The sequence below is a fragment of the Salarias fasciatus genome, chromosome 5, assembly GCF_902148845.1.
Source record: "Salarias fasciatus chromosome 5, fSalaFa1.1, whole genome shotgun sequence".
NCBI lineage: Eukaryota > Metazoa > Chordata > Actinopteri > Blenniiformes > Blenniidae > Salarias > Salarias fasciatus.
This window is the reverse complement of record NC_043749.1, coordinates 21,194,561-21,208,568: the sequence shown is the minus strand read 5'-3', so window position 1 is coordinate 21,208,568 and position 14,008 is coordinate 21,194,561. Positions and strand designations below refer to the sequence as shown.

General features: G+C 42.4%; 1 protein-coding gene across 2 annotated transcripts in view; it reads left to right on the top strand.

Annotated features, from left to right (window-relative positions):
• Positions 1-14,008, top strand: part of LOC115389176 (plexin-A2-like) — an 80,636-nt gene that overhangs the window by 58,461 nt on the left and 8,167 nt on the right. For both annotated transcript variants that reach the window (XM_030092631.1, XM_030092632.1), the window contains 9 exons: positions 878-1,117; positions 2,093-2,236; positions 2,714-2,948; positions 3,332-3,474; positions 4,189-4,457; positions 6,637-6,703; positions 7,093-7,239; positions 8,891-9,050; positions 9,847-9,950. In XM_030092631.1, coding sequence (XP_029948491.1) covers positions 878-1,117; positions 2,093-2,236; positions 2,714-2,948; positions 3,332-3,474; positions 4,189-4,457; positions 6,637-6,703; positions 7,093-7,239; positions 8,891-9,050; positions 9,847-9,950 — 1,509 coding nt within the window. The remainder of the gene's footprint in view (positions 1-877; positions 1,118-2,092; positions 2,237-2,713; positions 2,949-3,331; positions 3,475-4,188; positions 4,458-6,636; positions 6,704-7,092; positions 7,240-8,890; positions 9,051-9,846; positions 9,951-14,008) is intronic.

The window sequence follows — 14,008 nt, the reverse complement described above, 5'->3', positions numbered from 1 at the left end:
AAAAGGTCACTGGTGAATTTAATGAGGCCATGCTCTTTATCATACATATCTTGAAAAACATAACAGGAACGGCTAAAAAATGTTTATGTGAGCTGAACTGACTTGAAACAAATTTCTGTGAGACCTTGGATGTCGCTGGAGCTCAGTACAGGCTGGCCTGGAGCCGGCGAAATTCAGAGGAGCAGCTCAGAACACGCTGTAAAGACCTGCAGATAAAAAAAAAGACTGAATCCAATCCAGAGATTGAATGACTGACCGTGTGAAACGCTTTCTGACCATTGTATCGATGTCAATGTACAAACTGATCAGGATGAAAAAGCTTCATAGCACACACAAACATCTGTGCGTAAACTTTAACTGAGAATATAAATGCATCATAGCTGTTCATGAAACAGCACATCTGTTCAGACCTTTTCAGCCAAAGTGGTTCCAAGACTTTTTTTTTTTGTTTTAAAGGAGCCCCTCATGCATTGCTTTAGCAGAAAACTAATGTCTCCATCAATCCATCCATCTTCTATACCGCTCTGTCCAACTTGGAGCAAGATGCTGGAGCCAATTCCAGCTGACTATGGGCAAGAGCAGGAAACACTCCGGGCAGGATGCCAGTCCATCACAGAGCAAAACACAGACACATTTTCACACCAATAGGCAGTTTAGAGTTACCAATTAAGCCTAGATGCATGGCTTTGGGCTTTGTGAGGAAACAATACCCGCAGAAAAAAAAGATCATAAATATCTGGAGGTACCTGAACTTAAACTGACCTGGAGTTTGTGTTTTAAAAGCGTGTGCATTTCTTGCAGTAGGCCGAGCTGTTCTTACTCTAAATGCTGTGATGTATTATATCAATTCAAAACCCTCTGTTTGGTTTCTCTCCAGGTCTGCAAAGTTATGAACACAACCACCATCAGCTGCTTCGCCCCCTCCCTGAAGGCGGAGTACACAACAGACCAGGAGACGATAAAACACGTGGACGAGTTTGGCTTCGTCTTCAACAACGTCCAAGCTTTGCTCACTTACAACAACACCAGTTTTGTGTACTACCCCAACCCTTACCTGGAGCCCCTCAGCCTCTCGGGTGTCTTGGAGCAGAAACCCGGCGCTCCCATCATCCTCAAAGTAAGTCAGAGGAGACCCAACCTGGTTTAACTGTAGCTACTCTAATTAAAATAGCTACCCAGTGGCAGTTACTGGCATTTTACTACTAAACTGTAGTGTTCCAACAGCCGTTGTCAGACCTACCGTCTCTCTTAGTTCTGCCCCAAAGCCTCTTGGCTTGAGCATAAGCGCCATACAAAGATGTGTCTCCGGTAAAGAGCATCTTTGTTATTATGGAGCCGACCACCTGTTTACTGGAGGAGGGAAGAGCATCTCATTACTCTTGAATAATCTCAGTCCTTCTGACAGCAGAAATAGGGATGTCTGACTGTAAGCAACATTTCTGTAAGCCTGTATCACCGTACCTGTAATGCACTAGCATAAATGTTATCTTCCCTGTGTAATATTTGCAATCCTGGCCTCATGTTTCTTGTCTTTGGTATGCTGCTTTGCACTCTCATTAGTTCACAACTGTGTTTCTTCTAAAAACCCCTGACATCCAGATCATAGACCATCTTTCCCCATCTGAAATGATGTAACTTAATAAGAGAGTAAGTCTTTCGATGGACCCAGACACTGCTGACAGCTCAACCATTGGGTTACAACCACGCTACACAACAGGATTGCTTAATGCACAAGGTCTGGACAGGACCAACAGAAGACTTCACAATACAATGTCTTTACTTCTTATAGTGGTAACAAGTAAATGCAATCGACCTTAATTTTCAGAATTTTCACCGTTCTAATCACTTCTTTCACCAAAACCTAGTAGAATTAACTTACATTCAGGCTACATCCAATTATTATTTTACAGTATCTCTTCACTTGGTTGAAGCATTTAATGCACAGTATTTCTCAGTAGTGGCTTCAGATCATTTTTTTTCGCGTCAAAAACACAATGAACTATTTAATTTTCATTTCTATAAAAGCTGTCTGTTCTTCAAATTGAAAATGCTTTGATATATTCCCGTTTCGTTTTGCCTCTGTGTGTTGCAGGGACGTAATCTGGTGCCATCTGCATCTGGTGGAGCCAGGCTAAATTACACAGTGCTGATTGGAGATACGCCCTGTTCTCTCACTGTGTCTGACACACAGTTACTCTGTGAGCCTCCAAACCTCACCGGCCAGCACAAAGTCCTGGTCAGTTCTTCTGCCTGTGCTGCTGTTTTGGGTTTGACTGTGCGCTTGATTGCCTGTCTGTGTGAATGTGGGTCGATCAGTGTAGGTCAGTGTTTGTCCCTACGTCATTTTGTTTGTGGGTCACCGACAAGCTTTTACTTAGTCACCGGCTTTCTGTCATTGTCTGTCACTCATGGTCTGGTAGGTTCCCAATTACAACACATTGGCCTCTAGAATTATTGACAGGCACTCTTGCAAATAATGAGAAAAGCACTGTGAAAAGAAAGCTAAGCTTGTGCGCTTGGAAATTGTTCTATTCAAAGGCAGCTGTTTAGAAAAAAAACAAACGCATGTCATTGTGTTTTCTGTTTTAATCCTTCAGCAACAATGTTTTGATTCATTGCCAGACATTTGATTAAGATGCTTTCTTTGTTATATGGATTTTTTTTTAGCACCGTTCTCAAAAAACGCATTTGTGCCCCAATTATTACCATCTAGGTCCAAGTAGGAGGCCTCCACATCTCCCCGGGAGAGGTCCACATTCGGTCCGACAGCCTGCTCACCCTTCCTGCCATCTTCAGCATCACAGCTGGAGGAGGGCTGCTCCTCATCATCGTCATTATCGTTCTGCTGGCCTACCGACGGAAGTCACATGAGAACGATCTGACTCTAAAGCGCCTGCAGATGCAGATGGACAATCTGGAGTCCAGAGTGGCTCTGGAGTGTAAAGAGGGTCAGTAAGATCTGTGAGGTCAAACCAGCATGATTGCCATTAATGAATCTTATTCCCAAAATAGCTTTAGATTTATAGTTGCATTAGTGTGCCATCTATTTATAGCTGATTTGATTGGCTTGCTTCAAAAATAATGAAGACTGATGCATTCACATTGATTTGCTTTAACATGAATGAATTAAAAGGCAAGCAGAATTAAAATATAGCAATTCAATTTTACAAGTTGCCATTGGCAATTTGTGGATATAAAGACATCAAAATATTAAAAATACCTTCTAAAGAAATGCTATTCATCAAAACTGTTTGGAAATCATCACACAGATCTCTAATTCTATGAAAAATTCAACTATAAAGTAATATTCACTGTGTCTTATCTATTGCAGCTTTTGCAGAGTTGCAAACAGACATCAATGAGTTAACCAGTGACCTGGACAGGGCTGGAATACCCTACCTGGACTACCGCACTTATGCCATGAGGGTTCTCTTTCCTGGCATCGATGACCACCCTGTGCTCCGAGAGCTGGAGGTGAGGAAGCTCTGAGGCAGCGCTGCTGCAACACTTCTACAGACATTTTGACCTTAGGGCTGCAGTTTACTCCAAGTTAAATTGATTTTGGCTTTTTGGCAACATCCTTCAAGTTGCTTTCAGGCCGAGCAGGGTGTGCAATTTTGGGAGCATTTGGGGTTTGTTTGCTTCATGGTGTCCGCACCAAAATCTGGACTGGGATTAAATTGGGACTTTTCGGCCTCCCTTTGTCTTTGTGCCACAAACCTGTTTTTTCCCTCTTTCAGTCTGTTTTGGTGATTGTGTTATTGTCCCTTTTTTAGTTTTTTTTTTTTTCCTGTCTTCAGCACTCAGCACTGATTTTAAAGGAATCTAAATAACAAACCAATTACCATTTCATTAACTGAGGAAAAAAAAATCAAGGTCAACATAGGTTTGCAAATTATAGAGCCTCACTGATTACACTTTAGAACATCTTCACCTTTTCATCAGAGTAAGGACCCTTTATTAGCTGCAGGAAAAATGAACCTTTATTCAGATCTGAAGAATTTTTTTTATGGTGGGGATGTGCCAGAGTTGCTGCTGAGCCGAGTCTGTTGCCACACCAGTGGTTCTGCTTCACATCTACAGTTTGAGATGCTGCATGAGATTTTTTTGCTTTGGTTCATGTTATGACTCACTATTTAATGAGCATGTGCATCTTTGTGTGTGTGCAACAACGCGTGATGCGTGTAGGTGCCGGGGAGCGGACAGGCCAATGTGGAGAAAGCCCTGAAGCAGTTTGCTCAGTTGGTGAATAACAAGGTTTTCCTGCTGACATTCATCCGGACGCTGGAGCTGCAGCGATCCTTCTCCATGCGTGACCGCGGCTACGTCGCCTCGCTCATCATGACCGCTCTGCAGGGGCGGCTGGAGTACGCCACAGACATCCTCAAACACCTGCTCTCGGACCTTATCGAGCGCAACCTGGAGAGCAAAAACCACCCTAAACTCCTCCTACGCAGGTAAACCAGACGCAGACTTCCATTCAGCGTGACTGTGCAAACCTTCATTTATTTACAAAAATAACGTTCTTTACATTCTTTATAAAGTGTGAGTTTGCCATTTTGTAGAAACTACGCATGCCTCTGACTTTCAGAAATAACTTAATTACAAAACAGTTGTACAAATGTGAGGCACGCAGTTGCCAACAAAAAGAACATCAACATTAAGCTTGTATGAAAATGAAACACTCGCTGTTATATTCTTGGCCTCTTCTTCTCTCCCTGTGCAGTTACCAGAGGGCTTTTGATAGCGATTTCAGAGAAAACACATTAGGACTTAATGCACATGGTTTACTTAGAATTTGCATATTTTATTTTAACTTTGAGTGTAAAAATGTACCTAATGTAAGACAGTATTTTAATATTTTATATTGTGCAGTCATGCCTCAACTTAATAGTAACCATGACAATCACCTCGACTGTGGTAATATACATTTACGAGTCCGTGCTGAGTAAAAGCAAGTGAGTTAATGAGAAGATAAAGACCAAATTATTATGACATACTTCATCTTCAGACCCACCTACACTTTCTTGCAGAGCTCGGCCAATGCCAACAATCACGACACAATGAGACCTGGGAGGAAGAAGGAGATTTTTTTTTCTTTAAAAATTTGGATCACACGCTCAAAAGTACAGCATATGCCAAAAGTAGGAAGTTTGAGCCATTACCAGTCCATCACAAGTTAAAAACAGACACATACCAGAGTACCAGGAGAAAACCCACAGGCCTACAGGGAAAACATGCAAAGTCCGCACAGAAATGCACATCTGGCCCATCCTGGAATCAAACTACAGACCCTATCATGATGAGAAGAGAGTGCGAGCCATTAGAAAAAATAATTTTCTTTCAAAAAATTTATGAAAATCAAAAGTTAAGCTGAGGTAATAAATGTAGAGTTCATATATTGTAATAGTGTGTTTGGAAACCAGGCTCTGAGTTTCAAACTCAGCTCTCATGAATTTTAGGACCAAAACTAAACTGATTTTCCTCTTGAGTAAGAGGATTTAAAGTCCAGAGTCATTCTGTCACAATCCTGATGAGTCCTGATCAGCGCTGCTTATCAATTGGCAACGACGGTTCCTCTGCGTATTGCTCTTTCCAGCCCAGCTGCCACACTTCTGATGGTTGAGTAACCAGGCCAGTGAAGGAAAGCCCACCTCTGCTCAGCTTTGTTTTGTGCAGCGGTTTGAAACATTGGTTACGAGTCGGAGAAACAGTGTGCCTGAGCAGACAGGTGAAAGACAGGAGCGTTAAAAGTGATAGAGAGTAGGAGGGACTGGCAGAGGAAGAGAACCTAATGGGGAAGTGCGAGTGCAGCGGCGGCAGAGTTGTTGTCAACCTGACTTATCTTCTATGTGCCACTCATGAAACATTCAGCTGTAGCTCACGTTTCTTCCCCCATCACCTCTCTTCTCCTCTTTTCTCCTGCCTCGCCTCCTCTTTCCTCCACCTCTGGTTATCTGCCGATTGTTTTCCCAGCGCTGAGACTGGCCTACTGAATGTTTCATGAGGGTTTTCTTTCTTTTTTTTTTTTCTTGAAAGAGGGCTCTCTCAATCAAAAGCACCCTCATTAGATATGAGTTCACATGGGAGCTGGTACAACGAGAACTTGTTAGTCCAAACATGCTGCTCTTGCGGAAACACTCTAAACTTTAATGCGATGCCTTCAACAGTCGAGTCAATACAGGTTAAGGCTGGAATGCAGGTGAAGATCAAAACGGAGTGACAGCGACTGCAGGTTAGGGAGACAGAGAGCGGCTATCTTTCCTTGCAGGCTCAGACTCACAAGTAAAACTGGCCTTTATTCTATTTTCATGATATTCTCCAACAAATCATGAAATATTTCTATCCAGACTCAACCTGAAGTGGCCGTCTCAGCTGTGTCTGCAAAATGATGTCATGACCCACATATGTTGTGCACCAGAAGCACTTAAGCTACAGCACAGTGAAGTCTGTGTCTAGCCTCAGACTGAGAGACTAAGAGGATATATTGTGTAAACTCTCCGTGCCGTGTTTTTGGCAACAACAACAATGTTGCGCTTTTCTCTTTCTTAAATTATGAAGAATAATCAGAGCTCTCCAGCTCTCTGTGGGATGTCTCTCACTAACAAATGAGTGCGCTTTCTTCTCGTCTTGCAGAACAGAGTCAGTGGCGGAGAAGATGCTGACAAATTGGTTTGCCTTCTTGCTCCACAAATTCCTCAAGGTAAAAATTTAATCTCTGTCTCACCTTGTTGCCACAGGTGTCAGTATGATGTACTACGGCATTGCTTCTTGAAATTATTTGCATCGATTTTATAATAGACTGCTGTACATGTTTTTTTTTTTGTTATCTAAAATTTTAACTGCTTGATATTGATGCAGTTCATGCACACTGTGGTGGGATAATGGTTCCCTGGGAGGTCAAAAATGTCTCCAGTGCTGCATTTGAGGCTACTTTTCATCATGTTCAACGTGTCATGCACTAGTTAAGAATCTTGTAATTTTTTTCGTGATGAGTACAGATTTGTCTCCTTTACTCCGTTTCTTTCCTACGTCTTATTTTCTTCTCTCCCATCTTTCAATCTAATCCCTGGGTTCCCTCCCAAAACAAAGGAGTGTGCTGGCGAGCCTCTCTTCATGCTGTTCTGTGCAATCAAACAGCAAATGGAGAAAGGGCCCATAGACTCGATCACAGGAGAGGCGCGCTATTCCCTCAGTGAAGACAAACTCATTCGCCAGCAGATTGAATACAAGACGCTGGTGAGTCAACAGACATTCACAGATAGAAGAAAAGACCTGCATTTTGTCGGAATAATTTTTGCACATCTCTTGGCAATAAACCTTGACAGGTCCTTAGAAATGTGGTGTACGCCTAAGCAGGGGTTACATTTTTATGAATGCTGTGAATGTTTGGACACTTTTGAAAACATGATGTCAGTGTGCATATAATCTTGCACAGCCAGATGTTGATCTTGTCAAGCTTAAGATCCAAGTGAACACGCTGAGAAAAGAGGACCTTGTAATGTGGCTTTAATGGAGTCGATTCAATTAGTAGTAATAGCGGCAACAAACCTCGCTCTCATTTTTTAATTTTTATGTGCTGTATATCTTTCTGAATTATTCAAAAGTCCTAAGGCTATTTGAGTAAGTTCTTATTTGCCAATCCCCAGTGTTGGGATGCAAAGTGAGCAGACTGCATGTCTCTTTATCTCTAATTGACCTGGACGGCACAACATGTCAAGAGATTTTAGACACACCTTGCAGCTTCATCCCCATAAAAAAATCCCAACTAAACAGAAGCAGTCAAGATACAGTTCTGATCGCTCGGCAAATAAATAAATAAAGCTTCCAATGTCTAATTCTGTGGGCCAGATGAGTTGTCATTTTATGGAATTATTTTATTGGTTTTCAAATTGTAGCAGTGAAAACTATACTTTTTTCCCCCCCAACAATAATATTTTCACTGTTGAATACCAATTGAACAAAAAAATTTTGGTTGAAGAACAAACATCACCGCTGCCTGACTTCGCTATTTTCTCAGCCATTCTCTCCACCTGTATTGGATGCCTTTCCTCTGACCTTATCTTGGGTCATTTACTTTGTAATAACGTAATTAGTAAGACAACGGGGCTGTAAAGGGGAGTTAGTTTGCACTGTGTGATTTCAGGACATCCCTGGCCACCGATGATGTCTTATATAGTCTCTGGTACGTTTTTGGTGACATGCAGCCGCTTTAAAATTAACAAATGAAGTATCTACTGATGTATGTAACCTCAGAGTAAAATGTATGAATATACACAGATTGTAGTGAACACAGATCTTCTATTTGGCATTCAAACCAATAGATGTTAAAATTTCCTTTAGGATAAGTTATCTCCAAGTTTAAAAATGTGATATTATTTCCAGGTTTTAGGACGCATGATTTCACTAATCTATAACTGTTGAAACAGAGGCTCCAGAAGCTTAAATGCTGAGACTACAATAATACTAAAGGGTGGATGTTAATCATGTGATTGTGATGCCAGCAAAACACAGCATGTCCCTTTCTCTTACACTTTTATTTAAATCAAGCTGGCTGGGTTCCTCCGTCGGCCCATCAGAATAAGTTCCCCCTCAGGGTTTGGCTGCGAAGCAGAGCCAGCCTGCGAGAGAATGACACCTCTCTGATCGCCATGTCGGAGAGTCTGAGAGACTGTGTCTCATTACTTGTTTAATGCCCCTGCTAGGGCTGCACAGCCACATCCTGGAGGTGTGAAATTACATTTCTGGCTAAGATGCTCTCCTCCCGGACAGTTTGGTGAGGAGCAGGTAATGAAAGGACTTCCCTAGCAAGCAGGGAAGCGCTCTGACACTCTCTTATTTTTATTCCCCTCTCCCACCCTTCGTCTTTTTTTCTAACCTGGACCTGCAGACACTGAGCTGTGTGAACCCCGACAATGAGAATAGTCCCGAAATCCCAGTCAAGGTGCTCAACTGTGACACCATTACCCAGGTGAAGGAGAAGATCTTGGACGCGGTGTACAAGAACATGCCGTACTCACAGCGGCCGCGAGCTGCAGACATGGATCTAGGTGAGCCCTCAAATATTTTGTGAAAGAATAATCAGAACCTTGCGTTTTATTCTGAAATAATAAAAAATGTACATTTTTTCCATAGGCCAGACTTGGTTGTGTAATGTCAGGTAGCATAATATAGCAACATAGCTGAGAGTGGGAATGTCGAGGTATTTGTCAGCGAAGAAACAAAACATCAACAAAGGATTCCACGTCAGTTTTTTGGGGGACGCATCCCCCGGTCCTGTACGTCTTTACAGGCCAATCAGAGCAGCGCTCCTCAACAGTGACATTAAACCTTTTTGACAGCACACCCACACTCAAGCTTACGCCCACAACATGTCATCCAGGGCTGAATGACTCGGCACAAATCCAGCTGACATGCACCTTCAAAGGGGGTTTTACCTTGTAGGTAGAGGCTGATATTGCTCTGGGCTTGTAGTTTTACACCTTTACAGGTTAGGGATTTGGAGAGGATCAGTTTCCCTTTGTTGCTTTGGGCAGCTTAACTCCCTGCGGAGACACTGAGTCGTTTGTATTTTGTTCAAAGAGTCACAATCACTTTAATTGTCAAATGGAAAACGCGGAGGCAGCCGTCTGGGTGACATTTTCACCGCGGCATTTGACAACTTGCAGAGTTCGGAAGAATAAACATAGCGCAGAAAGATAACATGACCTCAGCTGTAGCAACAAAGAGGAAACGCCAGACAAACGATAGACGTGAGACAATATGTAACTGTCAGGCACTTCAGATACAAATACTCCACAAAACGCCCAGTGTCACCAATTTGCAATTGATTGTCTTTTTGCACAGAGTGGCGGCAGGGCAGGACAGCTCGTGTGGTCCTGCAGGATGAGGACATCACGACCAAGATAGAGAGCGACTGGAAGAGACTCAACACACTAATGCACTACCAGGTCAGTTCATGTTGTAGTTGCAACTCCATTGATTATGTGATGTTTTAATCCTCTTCTGCATGACTTTTTGTTTTAGAAGGTAGAAAATATTCCATATCACTTTTTGAGAGCTTTAGGGTTACTATTAATAGATCAATCACAAAAGTGATTAAGGTGATAAGATAATGATAATGTGATAAGATTGAATGGAAACACCAAGGTTTTTATGACTGAAATGAGGAAACACAAACTAGAGATATCTAACAAGAAAAAAATATTAAAATTATGAACAGGAAAAAGTGTTCTGGGTCCTCTTCTCCCGTCCTTGTTTCCTCCATTGATTGGAGGAGTTCGACCACCTCCTTTGCACACCACGTTCTTTCCACTTTAACACAGACTTTGTCATTTATGACTTGAATGTGTGACGTTTCATCTTTTCTTGTCTTGTCATACCATTGTTATTGTCCTACACAACAAACTAGGCGGTTACGCAGGTCAATAAAGTGGAACAAAGGCCGATGGTCCCACTACTGTGATCTGATTTTGTTGCGGTACAGTGTAGTGAAGGAGTCCAGCAAATCCATCCCACCCATATCTGTACTGGACTGTCTCACAGAGCAGGGGACAGTGATGGCTTTTCTTCTCTGGTTCCATCTGTCTACCTCAGTCCCTGGATCTACACCACTGAGAAGGTTAACTGAGTGGTCATCACACCATTTCACTACTTGCAAAGTGCGTGGTTTCCCCAACCACAGCAGTTTTCTCTCTGTAACAGACGCTTATGTTTTCTTTGGTTCTTCATGGGATTTTTTAAAAATTTGATGCTGGTAATAGAACTCGTCGCTCGGATGTCTTCCTGGGCAAGTGCAATGATGAGAGGGACACTCGTAAACCAGTTGTCAAAGAACAACTTGTGATTCTGTGCTTGTGTATTGAGTCAGGGCCAGCCGGAGGATAACTTCTCCAACTGTGGAGATCACACAACTCTCCCTCAAAATATCTCAAAACTGTGTGGATTATAGTCAGGACTGGCTAAAGCAAGTAAGTTCTAACGTGTATTGCTTTAGCTTCTTCCTTCCCTTGAATGGGACCATCTGTTCATCTGTAAGAAGCTTCTCACTCATTGGGATGGATTTCAACTTTGATGTGAGATGATCCACCATTGGTCGGATCTGGTGCACTGGATCTGGATGATCCTATTTTCCTGCTTCATTGTGATCCAAGTGCAGGGGTTTCTTGATGGCTTCCCGTCTTTTCAGATGAATGTTCTCACCTGGGACAGTCGTCTGGCTTTCTGCCAAAACATGTGCATGGCTGGTAATCCATACAGTGACATGTGAACCATAGTTACCCCAGATCTTTAGCCGAGGTTTAGGAGTTTATCAGGGTCACAATAGGCACGTTTACATGCACCCATATAATCCGCTTATATGGCGGAGCGAATTGTAAATGCGTCATGTAAACGCCCAAGTGGATCCGCTTCACTCGGAGCCGATTGTACGAGGTGGTGTACACCGATCGACAATTTGCTCCATGTCTCATATAAACGCCGCTTGACAGCAGAGCGGATTAAACGGGGGATTATTTGTTCCGCGCATGCGTTCCCTCGTAGGTAGTGACGTGCCAGTAAACGGGAAGCAGGACAGTCAAAAACAAGCAGAACAACACGACGGTGGTTGAAAAACACTTTTATAAAAAAAAAAAAAAAAAAAAAAAACCCAACAGAGGTGAGATGGAAGCAAATCGCGTAACAGCGAGTTGTATAAAGAGCTCCATAGCAGATTACAAGCGATCGTCTGGCTGGTGTTATGGATTAACTGGTTCCCGTGTTAACGAATGACGGCGGAGGTCTGTGTAAACACATGCTGATAACAACAGTTATTAAAGGAAGACTGAAAAAAGACTTTAAATGCAACTTTCGATAACCGACATTCGCCAGAACGACTGCAAGTTTCAGTGATCTGTTGGTCACAAGTTAACACGGGCAGCAGTTAATTCGAAACACCGGCATGCGGAGCAGAGCTCACACCGAGATGTGCCGCTCGGCGCGGCGGTGCACCGGCCAGGGGAGCACCCGCTCTTTGAGCAGCTTATCATGGAGATGTTGGGACATTATTTGAGCAGATATCAGCAGATAAAAACACTCTGCTCGGCGCTGAGGACTGCTGCTGCAGAGCTAAAGACCTGAAAGTTCCTCCAGAGACTTTGTGCGCATGTCACAGGACGCTGTATAATCCGCTTCACCCAGGGTCCTTGTAAACGAGGATTCATTGTGGATCGCTTTGTATGCCATTCATGTATACACGCGCGTTTAATCGCGTTGTTTACAGTCAGATTGAAAAAACACCCATGTAAACTGGGCCACTGTTTAGCATACAGATTTGACTGCTCCGATGTTAATTCAAGGATATCTTCAGGAAAAACAGCTTGATGTACCGATAGGGGGATAGAATAACTTTTGATCCTGGGAGTTTTCTCTGCCTTTATGGATATTCATTGAAGTTGGCACTGGTGGCTGTTCTCCATTTTTATATTGTATTCAACCATTTTACCTGTTTTTGGTGTTTCTGCTGCCATGGCTATTTTAGCTCCTCTGGATATTTTTACATCTCTAAGTGTTCAGCACTTTCCCCATTACTCTCTATTGTTTGGAGGCATGTTTGGATGTGATGTACTTGACAAACTAATGAAGCAGTCTTTCATTAAAGAGTCAAATTTATCATGTCAAAGCATGAAGTTATTGAAAAGAGCTAGCTATCATCCATCCATCCTTGTTCCTGCTTGGTCCATATGGGGTTGCTGTGCATGCATGCATGAAATGAAGCAAAATCTTACTCGACATAAAGTAATGAATGCAATGACATAATACAGAACAGAGCAAACAAACAAAAAAACACATTAGCAACAGTTAACCACCAGCAAATTTAAAATTTTGATAGAAAAGACTCACAAACACTGAATTAACATAATCATTGTAGAATTATTTTTCATCAATCGGCTAATCATTTCAGCACTAATCAACACCCAGCTTGTACAACATGTGCACTTCTACACCTGCCTGAATATTTTCAAACCTTTTTTTTTTCATAAATTGTGATTATCCAGTTGCTGGAAGGCATCACAGCAGACACTGATGAAGGATGACGGATTACTCATTCATATTCACTCACTTCATTGCTTGCCAATTTTTTTTTATAACCTCACGGTCACCAGTACAGTTTGTCAACCCATTCTGCAAATGTGTGCATGGGTCTTTTACAACACCTTTTTTTCCCCCCATCTCGTAAATACAACTACGCAGATCAGCGACCTCGAGTGAGTCAGCCAGCTCCTTCGTCAGTCAAATGCATGTCTTAGTGATTAGCTTTGAACAGACTGTACCATTTCATTCAGCTAAGCACACACTCACAGACAAAAAAAAAAAAAAAAAAAAAAATACTACTCTGCATTTTTGTGACAAAAGCAAAATGCACCCCTTCTTATCTTTAGAAGAGATAAACCATTTTAGTGTTTTGTGTTTAATCTCTCTGCCAGGTGTGGAAATGTTTGTTTTGTTGTTAAGCTGGATTTGGTATTATGCAGAACACCAGCGTAAATTCTGCTCATGCAGCGAATGACCACGGCTCATCTGCCAAGCACAGCAAGTGGTACGCAGCATTTTGTTGGATTTGCTACAGAGACAAAATCTAGGGCCATCACTTGGAAGCAGCGTGTGGTTTAAACCACTGCAGTTTTAAAACATTCAGCAGTCTGGTGTTAAATCTCGGTCCTGGAGGGGCCACTGCCCGGCGTGTTTTAGACTTACCCTGCTCCGACACAGCCCATTGTAATGAGCAGCTTGTTATTTGGCTCTCTCTGGAGCTTGATAATGACACATTCAGGGGAGGAAAAAAACCTTGAACACAGGTTAGTCGGCCTCCGGGACAAGTATACAACTTCACTCAATTCTGAATACTCAACTCAGAGACTGACCTCAGTTATTCAGAAAAAAAAACTGTTGATCACATCACAGGGATTCAGAAAACAGTCAGGGCAGTATGAGGAAAGCTGTGTGTAGAAATGATTTAAAAAGGATCCCT